General features: G+C 37.4%; 1 protein-coding gene across 1 annotated transcript in view; it reads right to left on the reverse strand.

Moving 5' to 3' along the window:
* Window positions 1-24,006, reverse strand: part of LOC127941659 (collagen alpha-1(XXIII) chain) — a 93,811-nt gene that overhangs the window by 22,854 nt on the left and 46,951 nt on the right. The window contains exons 3-5 of the mRNA XM_052536976.1: window positions 9,891-9,926; window positions 1,683-1,690; window positions 954-980 (exon numbers count right to left, since the gene is read on the reverse strand). Of these exons, the coding sequence (XP_052392936.1) occupies window positions 954-980; window positions 1,683-1,690; window positions 9,891-9,926 (71 nt within the window). The remainder of the gene's footprint in view (window positions 1-953; window positions 981-1,682; window positions 1,691-9,890; window positions 9,927-24,006) is intronic.

Raw genomic sequence — 24,006 nt, forward strand, 5'->3', positions numbered from 1 at the left:
CTTACTTATTTTCCGCAAGCACAGGATTCAATCACACAACTTTGCTGCTTACGGAGATTTGTTGGAACCAGGGGCATACATTTTGTCTAAGAGCAGGGGGGCGGGACAATAAACAAAATTTTGAACGGGACACAAATAACAGCTAAAATTTTACTTCTAAGGTAATTTGTAACTAGTATTAGTGCAACAGGGAGACCATGCCAAATTACCAAAACTAGTCCAATCGCATTTTGAGGGGGGTTCCCCAGTAAAAAAAAAAAAAAATCATGTTAAGGGGGATAAAATACACATTTTTCATTGTGTTTGTCTGGTAAAATTTTCTACCTTTATAGGAGTCGCTTCAACCCGTGGACATGAAAAACTTGTGTCAACAGTGTTAAAGTAGCCTAATTTGGGCTTTTCCACAAAAATGAGGTGATGTACAAGAGGAAAGCAGGCATTTGGACCAAAGCACTGTGAAAGACTCAAAATGTTTCGAAATGTAAAACCGATTTTTGCCCCTTTTGTGTTTGTGATGTGTTACTACTTACAGTTATTTAAAGTATAAAAGATTATTTACAATACACAGCATGGTTTTTAATCATATTTTTATCAGATGGTTCTGTCCACCCCCAACCCCCCCCCCCATCCCCATTTCTGAGTATGGTTGGAACTATGGATTCAGGAAATCATTCAACTATCTTAGTAACGAAAGTTGCCACCATAGTTGGCTAACAATACTTTTAGGAAACACACCCAAGGTTTCTTCTGGTAGTTTAAACCCAACCCAAATGGCACCAGCAGGCTTTGTTAGCAATAATTTACCAATATGTCCAGTAGGTGGCGCACTATGACACTTAAAACTGCCTGTTAGCAGAGGTTTACATGAGACCCCTAACTTGTTCTCTGGGAACTTGTGGTTTAAGCAGATGTGATCAGTTGATCTGTGAGTGTACAACGGGAGTGACAATTACCGGGTAGCCATCTCGTCCTGGAGTGCCCTGTTCGGATTTAATAAAGAAAAAGAAACAGTGTAATTAAAAACATAAAAAACATCATATCTGAATTTAAAACAAAACAAAAACAAGTCTGTTTACATTCCGAGCCCCCAAAATATACACAAGAATGGACATTATTAAAGTGCTCCATATAGTATTGTTGCCATTGTCTTCAACAGTCCATTTGCAATACATAAACACAGCTTATGTGACAAATAGCTCATAAAAATGGAATGTGTTTGGGGCAACCAGACATGTTTACACACTCTTCTCCTTTATTATTGTGGCTTTCTGCTCATGTTGAGAAATGTGATGCAACCACAGCAATAAAAGCCGCTGTGCTGCTTCATTATTGCTATGATAAGGAGGATTTTACACATACTCTTCAGCATGTACTAGTGTTTACTATGCATTTTTTGTGAAGGCATGAAGAGATTTGAATCAGCTGTTGGATTTTTTAAAAGGCATGCATGATTATTACGATACAGGCGGTCAGGATGTATGCCAGACAGTGAAAAATGGAGTGTGATCAATTCAGAAACTGTCTCCTGGAACATATATCCTCCATTCCATCTTATCTCACCTTATTTTGCAGTCTATATCAAGGTTGCAAAGCCATCATGGCATGCCATACTGTATCTGCCCACCTCCAGACCAACTCACATTTGTTCTGAATTAAAGCCTCAGAGATAACAGGGTACTTACTGGAATTCCTGAAACAAAGAAAAACAAACAGTTGTATGTAACATTAACAACTATTTGTGGCACTGAAGAGCAATCATGTGCAAGACATTAATGATTTATTAATAAAATTTACAATGATTAATATGTTGTCTCGTTTCTGTCAACTTGAGGAATTGAAATCATGTTCATGCATGTGTGTTTAGACGCCAGAATTGATGAGGTCAGTGTGTACATACAAACACAACGTTCCAGTATCTGCACAAGAAGAAACCTGGCTTTGGCTCATAATATTGATCAATCAAAGGATTTCTATAGTTACATCTAAAATTAAACTGTTGACCTTACAGTACCTCTACCCCTTTAACTTAACTATACCACCAAACCTGCCCGGACCATACCCATATCCCACCTCAGAAGCAGAAAGTTTTTTCCAATTCAACATGAACACAATAGATACATTGGTAACACTTTAGAATAAGGTTCCATTAGTTAATGTTAGTTAACTACTTTCGTTAACATGAACTAAGCATGAACAATCCTTCTACAGCATTTATAAGTCTTAGTTCATGTTAATTTCAACATTTACTAATGCATTATTTAAATCAAAAGTTGTGCTTGTTAACATTAGTTAATGCACTGTGAATTACCATGAACTAACAATGAATAACTGTATTTTCATTAACTAACATTAACGAAGATGAATAAATACAGTAATAAATGTATTATTCATTGTTTGTTCATGTTAATTAATACATTAACTAACATTAACTAATGGAACCTTATTCTAAAGTGTTACCGATACATTTGTACTAGGGATGTCAAAGATTAATCGATGATCGATTAATTGTCGATACAATCTATTAAAGCTATCGATGGTTGATTAACCTTTTTCATTTTAGGATGCGTGCGGCTCATGCGCACTCAACACTTGCGAGCAGCTGATGGTAAATAGTCAAACTTTGAGCTCTGTATGCGTTCTGTCTCTCTCTCTCATTCAGCTCAGCTTAAACAATAAACTGTTCAAATTATACACTTATTTTCACATAGCTATGAGAAGCGTTACACATGGATGCGCGTGCCGTTGCCATACTGTATTAAAGCTTTAATCAGGATAAAATCGTATAGTAAAAGCTAACATAAACAGTAGTATTTACAAATAACAGTGTATCTAAAAGTATGAGACAACAACAAACAAAAAACAGGCCTACCATGAAAAGTCATGCTTGCACAGGTTCTGCACGATCATCTTCACTAATGTCCTATTGCTTATCCAAACTGATAAGCAATATTAACAATGCCGTTGTCTACAATACAACCGGTGAGGTTTAGACGTGCACTAGAGGCGGTTTAGCCAGTCACAACAAACTGGGCTAGCTAACCAATCAGATCCCATTGCCTATTTCTGAGGGAGGGGTTTCATAAAATCAGGAAATGTTCAGCACGTTTCTCAGAGAAGGGACAGAGTGGTGTGGAATAAAGGTAAATTATGTGAAAAATTATTATTATTATTATTATTATTATTATTATTATTATTATTATTATTTTAAACAAAGCATTAACACGTTTAGACTGCACCCCATAAACACAGTCAAGCCTAGAAAAAAAAAACAGTGAACCAACCCTTTAAGCCTTCTTAGTTTTTAAAAAGAATAGTTCTAGTTGAGCTTTGCACATAGTGGGAGGCTCTGCTGTAACATAGATATGTTGCACCTAGAATGCCAAAATGTTCCCAAACTCTACAAAAATACATGTTTAACGGTGCTCATTTGGAGCCGACTTAATAGATTCAGCAGTCTGTGAATCTAAAGAATCCTTAACGAATTCATGCAATCCAAAGCATTCCAGTAGTGTGGGAACGATGCTGGTGGCCAAAAAAGCATTATTGTGAAATAATTTATTCTCATTAATGCGATGGTCTGCAATCTACCATGATCAGTTTTGATTCAATGACAAGTGATTTCAGCTATACAAAATCATGTATACACAATGCCGAATCATACTCTCGATGGAAAATGGTGAAGTCAAGCTCCTGCAGTAACCCAAGTGTTAAAAGGATCACAAGGACATCTGGGTTGTTATTTCCTATGCTGCACAGCTTCCCTCCTTCTTGATCAGTGCAATGAACATAATGCACAAGACACTCATTGGGGTGCCTCTCTGCTCTGATGCCTGAGGAGTGTGATAGTAGGAGTGGAATGTGACACTGAATGGATCTGGAGACAGAAGTGGTGCTGGGAGGATCCAGACCTTCCCTGCACAAGATCAGACAGCCAAGTTAACAAGCCATAACTCCGACAAATGGCCACGGTGATAAGAGTGCTTTCAGTCACATGACCACAAGGGCAATTTGATCCTGTCATTGTGAATAGAGGAAAGGAGATTCCCACTGTGTCAAGTCCAGGTCACCCCAAGCCCTGCAGCAGGAGGGCAGCTTTTTATGAACACCAGGGTGTGTGTTTTGGAGGTTGTCAGTCCTCCCATCAACCTGCCAAAGTCATCACACACAGAACAAAGACACAATTCTTCTCATCTGATAATGTGTTTGAAAATCTCTGTATAAAGCGTGCACGGGGTCTGTACTTGTTGTCATGTAGTTAGTGCACTATATGTGCTTTGAGATCACTTCCAGTCTTTGCATGCCGAGCATGATGTGATGAATTTGGTCCATTAGTATTTATCTTGCATGATAATATACATGAATACAACAGTAAAACTGAAAATGAGGATGAGAAGATGAGACTTCTCACCAAATGTACTGCACCACCAGAGCAGCGGCCCCATGGCAGAAAAACAAAAAACATCTCCCTTATCTACTGCCACCACTTACTCAATAGTTAATCAGAAATGGGCCATTATGTTACACAGAAGGTTTCCAGATACAAAACAATCCAATTTATATCCACATATGAGAGACTATAAAAGTGGTTTAATTGACCAGAAATGCCAGTAAGCACAGCTGCACAATACAAAATTGTGTTCAAGCCTGGTTTGCCTGATGTATGACTTCATGACCTCCCAGACGGAACAAACTTTAGGAAGCTGTTTTTCTTATGCTTAGATATATAACCAGTCTTGTTATGAAATATCTATCAAGTAGATAACTAGCACAGCATAAATTATGCATGCTAGTTATTTAGCTTAGCAAGAACATGCAACAATATTACTACTACTACTACTAATAATGTGTGATAATATTATTAAAATAGATTTGGTTAATAAATTAGTTCAGAGGACATAATTCATATATTAGATAAGTTTCTTCAGCCTAATAACAAAATACACACACCAACTCGGTATACCAGGTCGGATCCCTTTTTGCCTTCAGAAGCACCTACATTTTTTGTGGCATAGATTTGGCAAGGTCCTGAAAACATTCCTCAGAGATTTTTGCTAATATTTGGACATAAGAAGGATGGTTTGCTAGCCCATTTATAGCGGGGCTATAGCGATTAGCTTCATAAACTGTACACAAATTTGTTGTTCCCAACCACATTCTTGGAGGTCCCCCAACACAGCAGGTTTCCCATAGCCGCGTTTCCATTGCCGGGCCAAAAACAGGCGTGCTAGTGTGTGCCAGGGCCAGTCGCGTCTCCACTGTCACTTCCGGTGCTTGATCGTGCCTCGTCTGTGCTTACTCGGGGCCAACGGTACTGGTTTTTTGTCCCAACGAAAACCTTGGGGCAAAGCGGGACATCTGGGGCTAGAGGAATGGTTATGATCAAAGGCAGAGTTTCTCCGTGTCTGGAGGGCATCAGAGCCATGGATCATTTCATAAAGCTAACAGTTATAATCATATATATCAATTCAATTTTGTTTTTTATAAATTGAGCTCAAAACTCACTTTCAGTCAGCAGCGAGGGTTTGAAATAACTTGATCCAATGTGGATTATAATCACCATACAAGGCAGAAATATTTATAAGCAATGCAAAATTGGAAGCCGAGGCCTAATGGTTAGACAGTTTTATTCCTAACCCTAAGGTTGTGGGTTTGAGTCTCGGGCCAGCAATACGACGACTGAGGTGCCCTTGATCAAGGCACCGAACCTCCAACTGCTTCCGCTGCAGCATAAATGGCTGCCCACTGCTCCATGTGTGTGTACACTTTTGATGGGTTAAATGCAGAGCACGAATTCTTAGTATGGGTCACCATACTTGACTGTATGTCATAAAAATATAATAGGCCTAATGGTTTTTGTTCAGGAGCTTTTTTTTAAATATAGAAATCATCAATCTTTCTAAATGTGATGTATATAGGATACTGTGACTACAAATAAATAGAAACAGACTCGACTGAATAAGCAGGCAATGTTCATAACGCTTTATTTCTGTGTAATTTTTAATCCTGATTAAGTTAATTCATTATGATCAATGTAACACTTATTATAGTAAAACATGGCTACTTTTGGATTTTGTTATTTCTCAAAGCATGCAAACAAACGTCCACTTTTATCATGTTCGTTTTGTGATTGTGTTCCAGTGACTTATTTCTTATTAGTTTTCTGATAACTTCTATTTGTTGGTGAAATGAAGGGGTTGCATGATGATGTTCCTGAGAGGCATGTAGACAGTGGAAACGCAGCTCATGTCTCCTTAATCAAACACACCTGATTCAGATCAACTCATTAGTAGAGACTCCAAGACCTAAAATGTGTGTGTCAGAGAAATGAGAGATGCAAAATTTGCAGGAACGAGGTTGGGAAACACTGAACTAGAGTAAGGGAAGCACAACTCAGGAAATGAGAGCATGTGAATGCTATGTACAGGTGCTGGTCATATAATAAGAATATCATCAAAAGTTGATTTATTTCCCTAATTCCATTCAAAAAGTGAAACTTGTATCTTATATTCATTCATTATACTCTGACTGACACGTATATTTCAAATGTTTATTTCATTTAATTTTGATGATTATAACTGACAACTTACGAAAATCCCAAATTTCAGAAAATTAGAATATAACTTAAGACCAATACAAAAAAAGGATTTTTAGAAATATTGGCCAACGAAAAAGTATGAAGATGAAAAGTATGAGCATGTACAGCACTCCTTTTGCCTGAATTACTGTAGCAATGCGGCATGGCATGGAGTCGATCAGTCTGTGGCACTGCTCAGGTCTTATGAGATCCAAGATTGCTCTGGTAGTGGCCTTCAGCTCTTCTGGATTCTTGGGTCTGGCATATCGCATCTTCCTCTTCCCAATACCCCATAGATTTTCTATGGGGTTAAGGTCAGGTGAGTTTGCTGGCCAATTAAGAACAGGGATACCATGGTCCTTAAACCAGGAAGCTTTGGCACTGTGTGCATTTGCCAAGTCCTGTTGGAAAATAAAATCTGCATCTCCATAAAGTTGGTTATAAAAATCCCAACTGATACCCAACCCCATAGTGAACTCATTCTCATGTTCAAGAAACCAGTTTGGGATGATTTGAGCTTTGTGACTTGTTATCCTACTATAAATAGCAATCACAAGATACCATGGTCATACAAAATGGTCATAAAGGTAAGGACATACACAGGTACACTAGGGGTTCTCAAACCTCTCCGAAGTACCCCCAGCACTGCCATTTTGTATGTCTCCCAATAATCTGACCACTTCAGGTCTTGCAGTCTCCACTAATAAGCTGATGAGTTGGATCAGGTGTGATAGATGAGGGAGACTTACAAAATGTGCAGGGCAGATAGTACTCCAGGACAGGTGTGAGAACCACTGCCCCACACCATTACAACACCAGCACTATGCTGAACTGTTGATACAAGACAGGATGGATCCATGCTTTCATGTTGTTTACACCAAATTCATTTAAATGTCACAGCAGAAATCATGACTCCTCACACCAGGTAACATTTTACCAGTCTTCTTACTCAGATCTGCCCATGTGGCACGAACAACAATGCCATGTTCAAAGTCACTTTAAAAAAAAGTATCACCTCTCTCCTAAAAATATCTTATAAACTCAATCAGTTGTAACTAATCACCTTCTCAATGGCACACAAAGTCATCTGACTTTCAGCTTTGATCAGTTGTGGTCATTTTGATTTGCTCAGCATGAAAAGTGTTTCCTTGAGCATTTCAGCACTTGGCGTTGCAACTGAAGAAAAAAATCTACTATGGATGGCAAGGCACTGTCAAAAGATCTTCAGGATAAAGTTGTGGACAGTCAGGAGATTGATACAAAAAAAATGTCAAAGGCTTTATCAATGCCTAGAAGCACAGTAAAGTCTATTATTAAGAAGCAGATGTTATTTGGTACAACACAGACCCTCCCTGGATCAGGATGTCACTCCAAACTGGATGAAAGTGCAAGGAGAAAACTGGTTATAGAGGCAACCAAGAGGAATACAGCAGCTCTGAAGCAGTTGCAGGAATTTATGACAAAGAGTGGTCATCGTGTGAATGTGACAACGATATCACAAATTCTCCACAAATGTGGCTTATATGGGAGCATTGCAAGAAAAAGACACTCCTACAACTGAGCTCTGCCAAAACTCACCTTCTGAGGCAGATGAGATTAAAGTTACATTATTTGGCCTCAACACCAAACGATATGTCTGACGGAAATAAAACAGTGGAGAGACTGGAGAACTTGTCAGAATAGAAGGAAAAATGGATGGGCAAAATACCGTCACATTCTTGAGGAAAATCTGCTGCCCTCTGCCAGAACGTTGTCAATAGGAAGAAGATTTACTTTCCAACATGACACTGACCCAAAGCACACAGCAAAACTAACCGCACAGTGGTGGAAAGAGATAAAGGTGAATGTCCTTGCAAGCCCAGAATTAAACCTCATTGAAAATCACCATCAAGTTTAATTGAACTTGAGCAGTTCTGCAAAAAAGACTGGGCAAATATTGCAAAGTCTAGATGTGCAAAGTTAGTAAAGATAGACATATAACAACAGACTATGTCTTTTGTTTCTTGAACCAGTAGCCTAATGCCAGTGTGTGTTTCTAATAAAGTGGGGCAATTCCAAATTTGCAAGGACAGTCTGGTCCTTCTGACCAGAGCCAGCCCTCCCTATAAGTGAACTAAGCGGTTGCTTAGGGCCCCACAAACAGAGAAACACTTCCGGTAAAACATAGCTTGTTGGTTTGTTTCAAGGTCTAAAACTTTTTCTAATTTATAAAATTCTGTCTTGGGAGTTTGGCTCGGGGAGTAAGGCCTTACCTTCTAATATTCAACTGGGCTACAAAATGTACAATATGATGATGTACACTGCACAATATGTCTACAAATGCTAGAGGACAAAGTACTGCATCCTTTGACTGTGAGACATTGACTACGTTTACAAGCTGTTAAAATTCGGGTTATGGTCGGGTTAAGGTCACTATTTGGGTTTCTGAAACATTCGGGACAACCCGTTTACATGCGTGAGCAGAGAGAGTTACTCCTGTATACATAGAATGTGTAATCAGTCGCCAATATCCCCATGTAAACAGCGACGCACGGTTAGCGTCTGGACGTAAGACGCAATATGCGTCATTTCCGATTCTTCTTCCTGTATCCAAAGACTCAAAAGACCAAGATTCCTTGCGAATAGAACATGCGCAGAACACACATTTTGATGGGGATATGCCGAAACGCGTTTACAAGACCAAATATTCGGGTTAGAAAAGGGGTACCCCAGGTATAATATCCCGTTTTTTAAAAACATCCGGGTTTTTGCCGGTGTTTACATGGCCGTGCGCGACCGGGTTATTGCTAATATCCTGGTTTTGAACGGGTTATTGGCTGCATGTAAACGTAGTCAGTGATTTCAGTTTAGGTTAAGCTCTATACATATGCAGCTGCATCATAATTCTGATCATTTTTGACTGTTGGATCATAGTTGTCAACTTCAAAGTACTCTCAGATTTCGGAGGTTAGAAGATCAGCAGTAAAACAAACAGCATGCTGGGAAAATTACTGAAGACAAGGAGAACCCTCTTCAACCCCCAAAGAATCAACGTGATAGAAACCTCACCATGACTACCAAAGAGAAAAGGCCTTTTCCCAACCGCATAATATGAACAAATATTTCCATCTGTTCAGTGATTCCTCAAAGAAATACAAATCAAACATGACATGAAAAATGAAAGGTCTGGAACACATGAGAGGACCCTAACAGTCTTTATCCTGGAGAACAGCTGAAAATCACTTGGAATTTGTTTTGCTGTAATTTTGGGTTAGGTTCAGGTCATTTTTAAACTATGGGATGTGTATAAATGTGTGTATCATGTAAAGGTACTTACCAGGGTTGCCTTTTCTTCCCCGTTTTCCCGGAGGACCTGTGAGCAGAGGGTAACAGATGGTGAATAGTATATATTTAATAACACTTTCTGATTTTGATTGGTCAATGACCACTACAGCTCTGGTCAAAAGAGAGAGATTTCAGTGAAATTTCACATGCAATAAATTCCATCCATTTACCGTCTATATCATAGTGATGTATGAAACAGCTTCCACACAGAGAACACTGTCAAACCAAGCAGCTTTCTATTGGGCAATGTGGCAAATTAACTTGACCAACTTGAACATGAGCAAAACCTATGTGGGCAACTTTTAGAAAATGTTGTAGTGCAATCCTAAATTGACCAATTGACCGATTTAGTATATGTGATATAAACTCTTGTCTTTAGCAACAGGCTGTGCAGATATCACTGATCCCTTCCTAAATGCGAGAGGAACACATCCTTTTCCACAAGCTGGGCTGATAGTTCTGGTGGAAACTTCCACGGGAGTCTCCACCCCCAAGATAAGAGAGGTGGGAAAAGATGCTTTGTGACAGACACAAGGAGAGACAATCTTTGCAGTCCCCTTCTGCAGCATAATAGTAGCCAACAATGACATACAGGTCCAGCCAAACAAATACAAAGACTTCTTACAAAGTAGAGTAACTGAAACAAGAGAAAAGGCTGAATTTAGCAGATCCCAGAAAAGGAAGCTTTTTGAAAAGTTGAACTACATTTATGCATTTGGCAGCGCCATGCATTTTTGTTTGAGCTATAGGAAAACACTACAGAAGGTTGTACATTAAAATAATTTAATTACAATTTAAATACTAAAAGGTTTAAACCAAGGGTGTCCAATCCTTCTCCTGGAAGGCCAACGTCTTGCAGAGTTTAACCTCAACCAGCTCCAGCACACTTGCCTGGAAGTTTCTAGCAAAGCCACCAGAAGGCAAGCCTACAATCTTTAGCCAAAAAATATAACGGCTAATGCTAACCCTTCCGCTTTGGTGGTACACAGGGAACTATAATATAATAATAAAAAATTATTTGAATGTATGTCAATGAAGGAGAGGCTTTACTATGCTGAATAAACAGCTTTTTTGAGGAAACAGTTTATCATTTAATGAATCGACAGCCTATTGGCTAATCTTCATCATATTTTACACTAAACAATAGTTCTGGATTGAACTGTTTTTAGAGTTTACAGATTTGTCGTTTTGTATGAGAAGTCAGAGACCAGTCACAGGTTTGGAAACCCCTGGTCTAGACAATATAAATTCTTAATTTAAGATGCCACCACTGAAACACAGTGAATAGAAGGATTATTTGACCTGTGTTCATTTTTCGGATATGTATGATTTACTTCTGGCCTTTTCATGGATTTCTCATCTACACAAGCAGTGCTCTTCTGAAACCTTCTGGATTCATTTTCTACACTGGGATGTTATGCATCAAATTGATCAAGTTAATGGCAAGTGAAGTACAGCATTTCTTAATTTTCCAAACAACTGGGTGTGATAAAGATGCATTTATCTTAGACAATACTGTACACATTGTTCCTTTACTGAAATTATTCTAATGCAAACAAGGTTTTATTTGTAAGAAAAATACATTCTACCCTGAACCTTTGCAACAGGATGCTAAACAGTGAGGCATATGAGATTAATTTAATAAAACTTGAAGATATTACAAAGTCTGAAAGTTTGCAACCATGTTGAGTATGATATTTGTCATATCATGCAAACACGTGATATTTGGTGCTAATTAGCATTTCACACATAGCACACACACACAAAAAAGTTTAAAAATGTTTCATGAACAGAATGACTGACAGCCACAATGCCTGGTTTTGAACATGTGAGTATCATATGGAAGACATTTTGCACACTCTGCTCTACGGTCTGTGGTAATCTATACCAACACCCTTATAATGTCCCACATAAACATCAGCTCCCTCCACAGGGCATAAGCTGGGCGTGGGAGATTTATCACAGGGAAAAGCTAGGTCAGATACTTTTTAGCTTATGCATCTTTAACTGTTGAAATGACCCCTTCCAAATATGCTTGGAGGTAGAGTTCACTTTCTGTTGTCCTAGTTGAAACCACCATAATCAAGAAGTTTACATTAAAACCCAAACTGTATTAACCAAAACATGGTTTACAAAACATACAAAGTAAGAATTTAAACATCTAAAAAAAAAAAAACTAAGCCTGATCAAAAACAAGGTGGTGGGCAATTATAGCTTACTCATTCCAATTCACTGACCTTGGACTTGATCATGTTAGTACACTCTTATCTAAAGAACTGCATCCATAAAAGTATAGGCCTATGAAATAAATCCTGATGGTGAAAAACATACGAGAGATTTTAATGTAAAACCCGATGTCTGATCCAAAAGCCTGTCTGTTAAGCCCTTTTGATACCATGAACAGCTCTCCAGAGATGCACTAACCTCCAGCACACTCCCGAAAAAAGCCTCCTCATGGCTCTGTCACATACACAAGCTCGTGTCTGTGACACAATCACCAAGACCCTATGTTGCTTTATCTAAACCCATACTACATCAAAATCTAGACCACTTCAAGTACTCTTCTGCACTTTAAAGAAGTGTATATCTATGTAATAACATGCGCAAAAATGCAGCTGTTCCAAATTGAAACCAACGGCACGATTACAAGTATGATTTTATAAATCATTCCATCAACACTTTTCACCACCTACTGGCATAACAACAAAACTAGTCACAAAAAATTAGTACCTAAGGCAAAGAGTCATAATTGTAAGCTAAATCAGTTTCATTAATTGTAATACAATGAACCTGAATCAGATCTTCAGTATTAGTATTGGAATATGGATCTCATCAGTCTCACACAAAGCGTTTGGGTCATTCACATATCCTGCAGCTACAGCCAGTAACTTTAAATGCAGCAAGTTAATGAAATCCGGCAAATTCATGCAATACATTTCCTTCATGAATGCTTTGAGACCAACATGAATGCATTTTATAAGGAACCAGCCCTTGATAACTTTACACCTAGCTTTCAAAGACTTGACATTAATGAATTCCTTAACACTTTGATTGTAAAGTATTGTCAGGTGCTCGGATAAAGGCTTCGGCCCTCCATCAGTGTTGTATTAGGAGCGGCCTGGGAATGTGTAATTAATGGGGTCTTTTATTCTGCATTCCTTGGGCATTAATTGAACAGGTGTTATATGTTAAGACATTAATTTTTAACACCAGAGAACAGGCTCATTTGGCAGTAAGGGTGTGAAAAGAGGGAGGAAAAGCCGTTAATTTCCCCCTTGTTATCCACCCACCCACCCAAGATCAAATTCAGACCAGACTGAGATGAAGACGGCTGATCCACATCTTAAGATATCAAGGCTCTGCTGCAGACCACTGCCGCCAAACACCAACCAATAGTCTTCACAGAATATGTTCTACAACAGAATCATTCTCTCCTTGAACCACAGATGTGCTTTTAACACCTTAACATGAAGCAATTTTTTTTTTGGTTACACTAAAAAACTGAAAAGTTACAGAAAATGTACATACTGTGAACAGTGTATATAGGCCTACTCAATGTTCCATCTAATTTGTTTTCTTGCTGAGCGAAACTTTTCTATATTGGGCAGACATTTCGGCCACCTGAGCAAAAACATATATAACAAAACAATATAATATGAAAAAAAAAAAATAAAGCAGTTATTGCTCATGAAATTTCTTTTTGAGGTCAATTATTTATTAGGCTTATAATATAATAAATACCCCCCCCACCCCACCAAACCCCCCATTAATTATTTTGCAGTCATCTAAAACATCCCATTGCAGTAGAGATTGCATACTACATCTGTGTGTAACTTTAAATATCTTGGAGCTTTACAGTTACAGTTTTGTGCCCATCATCCGCTATTTCCACCACTTAATAAAACTTTAAAACACAGATCAAAGACTGGGATTGAAAACCATGACTAAATTAACGCGCTAGGCCTATCTGCAAAGAATAGAAGACTTAAGATTTATACAACAGCGATGGCAGATGTTCAAAGCACCTACCTACCTGGACTAATATGAATCCATTTCATAAGATCTGCCTATGGAATATATAGGGCAGGGGTGTCCAAACTTGTTCCTGGAGGGCCAGTGACCCGCAGAGTTTAGATCTAACTAGCTCCTACACACTTGCCTGAAAGTTCCCAGTGAGTCTGACTATCTTGATTTATTGGTTCAGGTAAGTTCAGTTATGCTTGTAGCTAAACTCTGCAGGACAGTGGCCCTCCAGGAGCAGGTGTGGACACCCCTGATCTAGGGTGTATTTCTATTATGTAGTATTATGATATCTTTAAAAGCTTCATAACACATGAAATAGTGAGCATGGCTTGGCTGTGAGTCTTCATTGGCAAAAGAATAAACAGGCCTAAATAAAATGGACCCAGAAAATGCTTGTAAATTTCACAAATAATTACATAGAAACGGCAAGTAACAGATTTAATTAAAAGTTTTTGTTTTTTAAGTAGAAAAACTGAAATAGTTTTTCTACTGAAAAATGTTGTATTTACACTGTTATTTGCGTACTAACTGTATCCCTGTGGAAAACTGAATTTAGTCATAATATTTTACTAGTAAAACTGTGAATAAACTTTTTAGTTTTATTTGTGCTGTTTTTTATTGGATTTGATATGAGTACCTTATTAATGCTTTTTAAGGCCTTCATAGAATTTAAAAATAAGTCGCCTTTTATTTAATATCAAAACATCATGCATTCCTTTTTCTTTAAAACCCGACATTTCCCCTTTAAAAATAATCTTTCTGACATATTTGACCAGATGATTTGATCACACAGTCTTTATCAGTATGTCATTATGTTTACACTTGCAATGATCTTATCAAGCTCAGAATATTACTGGAAAAAAGAAAAGTAACATATTTGTTACAGAAAATAAAAATGTTGGTTTTGGCTCTAAGCAAAAATACTGAATGTGATGTAGTGCATTAGATGCATTTCTGAACTGACCTTCATTTTAACCCCACGTTGAACCCATATTAACCCAGTGATCTGCTGTATCTCTCTCCTTGGAAGAACTTAAGTGCAGATATCTGTCTCCACGGCCCTCTCTTTCTGCTACTGTCTACAGGCATCTTTCACGATAGATAAAAGACAATAAATCAAGTCTCTGCCTAGACTCTTATTTATAGCCGTTATAAATGGACATCAAATGCTCAGACGTTTTGCATGGAGCCCGTTCTAGAGAAATCAGTTTAACAGGACAGCCACGGTCCTGGTTTAGATTTAATATGATCCATATAAGCTATTCAGCTGCAGTTACACATGGCTAAAGAACTGCAACAATGAATCAGTCCAGTGATTTAGTGTGCAGTCTTTCCTGAACTCCTCTAAGAACCAGCAGAACAGATGAACTGATGCTTTTAAACAACCCTGATCAAATCTAATCAAGCACAATTAGGTTTAGACCTAGATCTCTGTTATAAAGAAAATGTCAGCTGGACTTCCCTGTGAACAACTCACAGCTGTGGTGTCTTAAGTCTATGGGAAATTTTAATTTTTTCATTTATTGTTTGTCTTGTACAGAATATACATTTCCTGCCTGAAGTCTACACTCTTCAGAAACTGATGTAAAACACAAAAATAATACTTAATATCATATTTGCTTTCCAATAACCGCAAATATTTTTATAGAAGCAGTTTATCATAAAAACAAACTGGATGCAGGTCAACTGAAATAGCTGCTTCATCCTTCACAACAATAGCTGTCTTAGTTAAACCCAGAAAGATTGCAGGGCAGAATGTCCAACTACAGAAAAACACTGCTGCTCTGTAGCCTACCCCGGATGACTTCGGAAAACAGCATGCTTTAATTCCCTTCTCATTGTTTCAAATTACTGCTCATTGTTTCAAATAACCGATGTGGTTGGAAGGAGTCCGGGCCGCTATTATCTTATCATAATCGTTAGCGTATGGCCTCGAGAGGTGAGCAGCAAACAACCTGATCTTTTAAATCACGTTTTGCTAGAAAATTCTAATGACAGGCTGGAACCCACAACCTGACTTACTGTGTGAGAAGATGTTTACTTTGCAACTCACAGACAGAATATGAAGTTTAATATAAAATAATCACCCACAGACAAGGTAATACCACCAAATCTGCTTCAGTATTTACAAGTCTGGTCTTACTTTACTACTAATAATGTAACCTGAGTATCAAAATACATAATAATGTGTACAGCACTCACTGAAACGTGTCAGTTCCTGGCACAGAGTCTGTTTATAATGCATTGCCAAAATAGCACAATGGTATCTGTATTACAGAGTACATTATGTTTGGCTATAATAACTGATTTGGACCAAGGCTGGATTCAAATTAAGCTTTATGGCATTAGATTGGAATTAACAGCTCATTTGAGCTGATGAGCAACAGGATTTGATTTTGACACCTGGTGTTTCACTTCAAAGAGCCCCTGCAAAGGTTGTGCAGGAAGGTATGAGTGGCTCTGGGTTTACAGTAAATGCTCTTGATTTTTTTTTTTTTTTTTTTTTTAGCATAAAGCTCTGATGAGGTGAAAACTGCATTATGAAACTCCAACATAATGAGTGACGTGACATTCTGCCAAGTATGGTGACCCATACTCAGAATTTGAGTGCTCTGCATTTAACCCATCCAAAAGGCACACACACAAAGCAGTGAACACACACACACACACACACACACCAGTGGGCAGCCATTTATGCTGCAGCGCCCAGGGAGGATTTGGGGGTTCATTGCCTTGCTCAAGGGCACCTAAGTCATGGTATTGTCATCCCGAGATTCAAACTCACAACCTTCGGGTTAGTAGTCAAACTGTCTAACCACTAGGCCACAACTTCCCCCTCAATGAATCAGGAGAGAACTACAATACAAGGAAAAACAAGCTTCAGATCAACAGGTGATCTGATGTACTAAATATAAATCAAACAGATTGCACTGGAAAGAGGTTTAAGTCAGTGCACACTGAATTGATTGTGTTTTGTTATTTAGATTCAGACCAAAGCACATAAAAATTAGACTTCTGAGAATAGCATGACCTAGAGCTTTCATGAAATTATATTTAATATCCCTTTATTAAAACAAACCATGACAGCATTGTTATCCTTTGAGAATGTTTAAATCAAAGGCATATTTTTCGGTCTTTTATGGAATGTGCAGGTTAGGGTTTGTATAGTAGGTGTATCCACACAGCTGTAGGGTTTACAATTAGAAAATAAGCCAATTTTCTCCTTATTGCGGTCAAATTTCCTGGAAAGTCATTATGCATCAAATTATAAGTTCACTAATGAAGCGCCAAATCTTTTTTGCCTTGCAGTTTTTGGCTTAACAGCTGAAGGCATCAAAACAAACTGTCAAATAATATGAGAGATATAAGCGAAGGAGAATCTTTTTCTCCCCTTTTTCATCCGTGAGATAGAGGATAATAGCCTTTGGCGAAGGAGAACACAACCTTTTTTTGAGCTTGCTATCATGAAAAGCATACCTATGATGAACGAGCCGAGCTTGGCCAAATGTTCTCATAAATTTATACAGACATACATACTGGAGGCAAATCCATTGAGTTAAAATATGGAGTAATAATATTTACCTCTGGTCTCTCCTGTCACTAATGAGTTCATTAATGAGAGAATCAATGAATGTTAACACACCATTAAACATTTATGCATTTGGCAGATGCTTTTATCCAAGAAAATAGTTTTGCCTTTCCTTTTGTCTGTTCATGCATTCCCTGGAAAATTGAACACAGGACTTTAGCATTGCTAGTGGCGGGTTTTGTAGGATTACTTCAGCTCAGAGAGTAGACCATGGCTTGCAACACCATGGTTGTGGGTTTGAAAGATGGTAGCCCATACTCGGAATTGGTGCTCTGCATTTAACCCATCCAATTGCACACACACACAGCAGTGAACACACCATGTTTGATTTCCTGGGAAATGATAAACTGGTTAAGCTATCTTGAGTTGTTTTGGTCAAATCTGCCAAAAGAATAAATGTTTGATTTACAGGAATAAAACAATATATAATCTCATCATGTCCTAGTGTATTTTTAAGAATGACATGCAATTCATTGAGAGGCCAACAGCAGTCAGCACATAAAAATGATTAGTTTCTGAAACCAGGGGCAACTCCCACCTGATTTATCTGTTCATTATCATAAGAACCCCTTTTTCTTTGACTGTCCTGTAAATCTCCCACAGTCTTAAGAATTCAAACCCCTGCAATATGACCGAGCGGCAACCTTGCTCTCTCTAGTGAAGCCAATAAGGAAGTGACTCGACTGGCCGCTTGAGGCTGGCTGCAAAAGGGAGTCAGTCCCATAGACTCCCCATGTTAAAATTCCCAACTTTACAGCAGAAAAAAACATGTTTACAGCCTGGTTCAAAAAATGAGTTTGGTCTATATTGCTAATTTTGCCCTTCATGACAACTGTGAGGGGGGTGAATTTTTTTATAACTCATCCATTTAAATTATATTAAGCCTTAAAGTTCTGCATAATTAAGGGCGTGGCCACTTGAGTGACAGGTGGATTGCCGCTGCTGACAATGCCGTCGCGCTAGGTGGGCGTGGCTTCAGCAACCAGCTCCGCCTTTTTGCCCATTTTTGATTATCCGGGAGAGTCGCGCGGTGAAGCGCGGCCAAGATGGCGACGGCCCGCTCTGCACACTTTAGGCTTCAAAACCGCTATTGAGGAGTCTATGGGTGACGTCACGGACACTTCGTCCGTATTTTTTTACAGTCTATGAGTATGACACAGTAAAGACACTGAACATGATATCACATAGCCTTTATCTTACCAATCGTTTCCCGTCCTCCATAAAGGCTGCATTTAAACAAAAACAAACAAAAAACGCTTAATGGCACAAGAAACGATAACTAACAGAGCCGAGGAAATGCAGGGACAGCGTTTGTAATGTATCTACTAATGTGGTTCATGAGTTCCTTTGGAGGCGGCTTGTTATTCTGAAAATAATGCTATTGTATATTAGAAAGCCTCTAGTGAAGGGAAAATGCACACCAGTTGTGAAAACACTCCCTCTGTTCATTATGCTGGCCACCGGCCAAAAGACTCTCCTGCAACCCTGGGCTCAAAGTATGAGGAGAAAGAGAGGGGACATCACCAGGCCTCCGCTCTCCTAAACCAGGGACACTAGCCTGTTACTGGGAGTATTAGGATAGAATCTGAATTTGCTTTACTGACCAACATACTAGTTATGTTGATATATTACAAGAGAGATATATTTTTTAATTATGAAAAAAAAAAAACATTTATTTAATGTAATTATATTTATACTAAGTATCTAATGCTCAATTAAACAAATATTTTCATATATTCATATAATTAGTAACTAATAATTTACTAGTACTGTTAGATTTAATCATTAACCATCAATAATTTATCTTCTTATTATGAGTAGAATTTTTTATTATATAGTTGCACTCCTTCATACTTGTATTTCATTAATACAGAGATTCACTGCAAGGTATTTTTCTTAATGACTGGCCCTAAAACTGTCAAAACGTAGAAGATAATGATTTAATTGTTTATCCTAGTTTATGCGTCTGCTTGCTGAGTCTTTTTTATTTTCAGTTCACTCACCCTTAAGATCTCTGATGCAAAAGAAGCACAAAAAAGAACATATTTTAAAGAATGTTATTAACTGTTTTTGTCCATACAATACTGTTTTTGTTTAAACGTTGGATTTGACCCTGCATTTTATTATTATTATTTTTTCCCACTTCAATAAACCACCTAATGGGATTCACTTAAACGCTGTCCTTCAAAATGATTTCCTCTGACCGTTGGGTCATCGCTACAAGGTCTAAAACAACACTGGAAAAACATGAAAAAAAATAAAATAAATAAATCTCTGAATAACTTATTTTGTGTTCCACAGAAGAAACTAGTCATGCAAGCAACATGAGGCTAAGCACATGATGACAGAAGCTTTATTTGTGGGTGGACTATTGCTTTAATGCTAACTGATAGAGCTGTGGGGGTATGTAGGACAAAAAAAGGCTGGGGAATGACTGTAAGGTCTGCGTGTATCCTTCTGAAACCTAGAGAAGACAGACGCTGTGCATATGCAGACAGACTGCGGGAGATCTCCAGGTTGGGAGGTTCAAGATGGCTCCAGATGTGGCGACCAGGTGTTTTCGCAGGCTGCAAACAGCACTCCCATTGGACAGCCCCAGAGTCTGAGACATTTCTGTCACCCAGCTGAACAGACACAGCTAACGCTTATATGAAAGCTACCCAGAGGGGATCTCAGCAGGGAGGGTGTCATTATTTAGAAGAGTGAAGACAGATCTCTGGCCCACAGAGGAAAATTAAAACTGTAATCTTCTGCTTTAGAGTTCTAGACAATATAGAGACTCCATGCATGTAACTACTCTTTCTTTCGTGGATTATTTAAAAGTGGACACATGTAGATATACAGTATAGTATACGGCTTCTTGTGTATTTGATGCATGCAGGGAAGTTAATGTGCACACACACACACACACACACACAAATGTCTTATGTTATGTGTGCATATGTTTTGTGTTTTGAAAGACAAAAGGTCAAAAGAACCCAAGCGATCATAACTTTGAGAATAATACCCACTGACAGCTCAATAATTATTCCCCTTCCATTAGGAATGAAAGATTGTTATTTTCATGCCACTATAAAGAGGGTTTGTATATGAAAACGTTATAAATCTTAAAATGTAGAAGCTATTAAGCAACAGGAGGACAAAAGACTTTAAAAGAAACATAAACATTTGAGCAACATATGAAATATTAGAGAATTCATCTGAAGTGAATGAATTTACTCACCCTCATGTTGTTTCAAACCTGTATAATTATTTTCTGTATATTTTCATTAAGCTACATTATTACATAATTATTAAAACTTATATTATTTATGAATAATGTAATATATTTTTTACAATTAGTAATCTTTAGATAGCTCATCTTAAAAAGCCTACACATAATCTTTAGAAAAACTTAAAATGAATATCCATTTTAGAAACTTCAATACTGTAGGTCTATATTCACTTTTTTAAAACAACTGATTTTAGTTTTAAGTGTTAATTTTTATTTATTCATAGAAAATAGTATACAATTTTTATATCTGCAGTCTGCAGTTTATTAGTTATCAGCATTAACATTATCGGCCTATTTTATATTTAACAATATTGTAAATAGCTGTATGTATGTATGTGTGTGTATATATATATATATATATATATATATATATATATATATATATATATATTTACACAAATGTATTATCTGAAAACAAATGTTAATAACTTATGCCATTTTTATTATCAATAAATATATATGTAAGAATTCTGAGATATATTTACTTAAACCCTAATGTATACTATCTGTTTTCAATAAGACACTGTTTGGGATTCATCTTTGTGTTTGGCTGTTTTAGGAACATTTTGGTCAAGGATTTCTGCCATCAGAGAGCAACTCAAACAGTAAGTTTTCCCTTCTATTAGTCACAGTTAAACAGCCACTTTCAATAGAAGCGCTCTGATTTCTTCTCCTGTGCTTGGCCATGTACAACAGCATGTTTCCTTTGGCACAGGACACAGTAAAGTTTGGAAGTGCATCATTATAGTTTTACTGAAAAAATGTGGTCTGTATAAGTTACTTGGTTAATAAAGGCATGGGGTGCTGGCATCTTTCCTTGCATTTCATATCTACTGTATATTTAAAAATGATTCTGGAACTGATATCGAACTACAGAATTGATTTGTACTGAAAATGAGGATTTTTCAAAGGAGAGTTCAGGCCAGAAAATAAAAAATAAAAAAAGAAGAAGGGATAATACAAGGCTGCATGTATGTGAATAATAATAATAATAATAATAATAATAATAATAATAACAATAATAATAATAAAGTAGAATTGTGAAATATTATTTCAATTTAAAATAACTATTTTCTATTTTAATAAATGTTAAGATCTAATTTAATCCTGTGATGGCAAAGCCATCTCTCCAGTATTTACACTTGGAATGTCTGCATATACAAATTTTATGCTATATTTTTTTTTTCCTATGGATCATCTCTATCCCACACTATCTCAGACAAATGTAACTGAGTATGACTTGCCATTTTAAAGGAAGTAGGCAAATTGTTGACATGAATGTAATTGTGGGCGGTTATGTATTAATACCTGGTGTCAGAATGAGCAGAAAAGCAGAATGTGCTCTGTTGCGGAATAGCAGAATGTTAATACTAAAAGTTACCATTTTCACTATACAATGAACTCGTTTATCTAAAAGAAAATCAATGAAAACTTGATTTCTCGTGGTATGACCCCATTTAAGTGAGGTCATACGGATGGAAAACCCACAAATCTACTGACACATAGAAATTGTGAAAAGGCCGTTGTCTTTTTTAGGTAGAGGCTTGAAATAAAAAGACTGAAGTATATCAGGATTCACGCAAGCTGCCAAGACACATCAGAATGCACCATCACGTCTTGTGGAGAAGATTACGACACACAGTAAATGGTATGATGTTTTCTGCAAATCGGAATAGCTGTTTCTTCTTTTTTTCTTTCTCATTCTCTTTCTTGTGCACACAAACACAAGTGGAGAAATATGTCTGTCCATATGCAAACTAGATCTGGGATGAGTTGTCCACAGATTCCAGGACGGCCATCTGATCTTCCTGTTTCCTTCAGATACCACGCTAAGAAATGACAGGCTTTTATAATTCAACAACAAATACTGAACGCCCCATAAAAGGCCCGAGCATTTTCTCCACCTTCTGATTTATTTGGACCTCTGGAGTCCAGCAAAGCATGAATGGAGCCACATAATGAAGTTTTAGAGGTATGGTTATCTTTCTGAACAATGCTATCCATTGTGTCCGCAAAGACATACTTGACAATACTGTGTATAATTGTGAAGTATGTTCTCGTCTATGAACACGTAATTGATTTCATTCCTAAGTGGTTCCAGAAGGGGGACAATGGGCTTTGCGTCTATCATGGGATTGCATCAAACTGGAGAAATGATGGGCTGTAAAGTCGACTCCATCTTACTGAAGGGTTTAGAGTGACGGGGATATTTACATACATATCAAAAGAATATGGCCTATGTGCACTGATGACAATAAAGTCAGGCGGACGAATCTTGCTTTATACTGGAAAGAAAATGCTTTTTTAAACATAACAGGCTTTGAACTTACTGTCGATGACTGTGACATCAACATATTTTAGCAACAGTGCTGCTGTGAAGAGGGCCCTGTAAAAGGGAAGTTATTCTGGACTCCAGATGGACCAACGAAATATGTAGTAAACACACTGAAGCAGAAATTACACACCTTTAAGTTACGTGAACAGGATCTCATTACTACAGTTTGGGCTGTCAATCTTACCATTGGTTTATTTTTAATTGCAGAAATGCAGAAACTAAAAATACAAACCCTGAAAACACCTTTCAATTCTCATAAGAAAAAAAAACTTGTGATGGGTGTGATTTGTTTTTTTTTTTTTTGTCATTCAGTCAAACCCATGTCATTCCATTCTTGCCAAGTTCATTGTAACCAGAGGCTGTCAAGCACCAAAAAGAAGTAAAAAGCACCATATGCCACCAAGTCCATATATCTTGTGTATTATATTTCAAGTATAAGTAAACAACAAAAAAAGTAAAATTTTCATGTTTGGATAACTGTTGCTTTTGTGTTCGGGATAATTTGATCCATATATAAAAATAGTGAAACTCTGGTTAAAGAGTTTTCTTCTTCTTCTTGACTTTTCTCATCCCTCATTTATGGTAATGAATGTACAAGCAAAGCTTGACACATAAATGTATTTTAGAAATGATCTATTGAATTATGTGACTATGATGACATAAGGGGTCTAATTGCCCTACATTTGTTTCCATGCAACTTGCCAAAGATTTTAACTTTGAAACACAAAAATTCAGATATAAACATGTCTTGTTAAAGACTAAAATATGAATTATATATTATATAATTTGGGGTCATATTTTATTAACACAGCAAGCTAAATTCTCAAGAAGAAAAGATCTTTCACAAAAAGTGACTCAAGGCTTTTAAGGCTGACATATCTATGTCA

Source organism: Carassius gibelio, chromosome A21 (genome assembly GCF_023724105.1).
Source record: "Carassius gibelio isolate Cgi1373 ecotype wild population from Czech Republic chromosome A21, carGib1.2-hapl.c, whole genome shotgun sequence".
Classification (NCBI taxonomy): Eukaryota; Metazoa; Chordata; class Actinopteri; order Cypriniformes; family Cyprinidae; genus Carassius; species Carassius gibelio.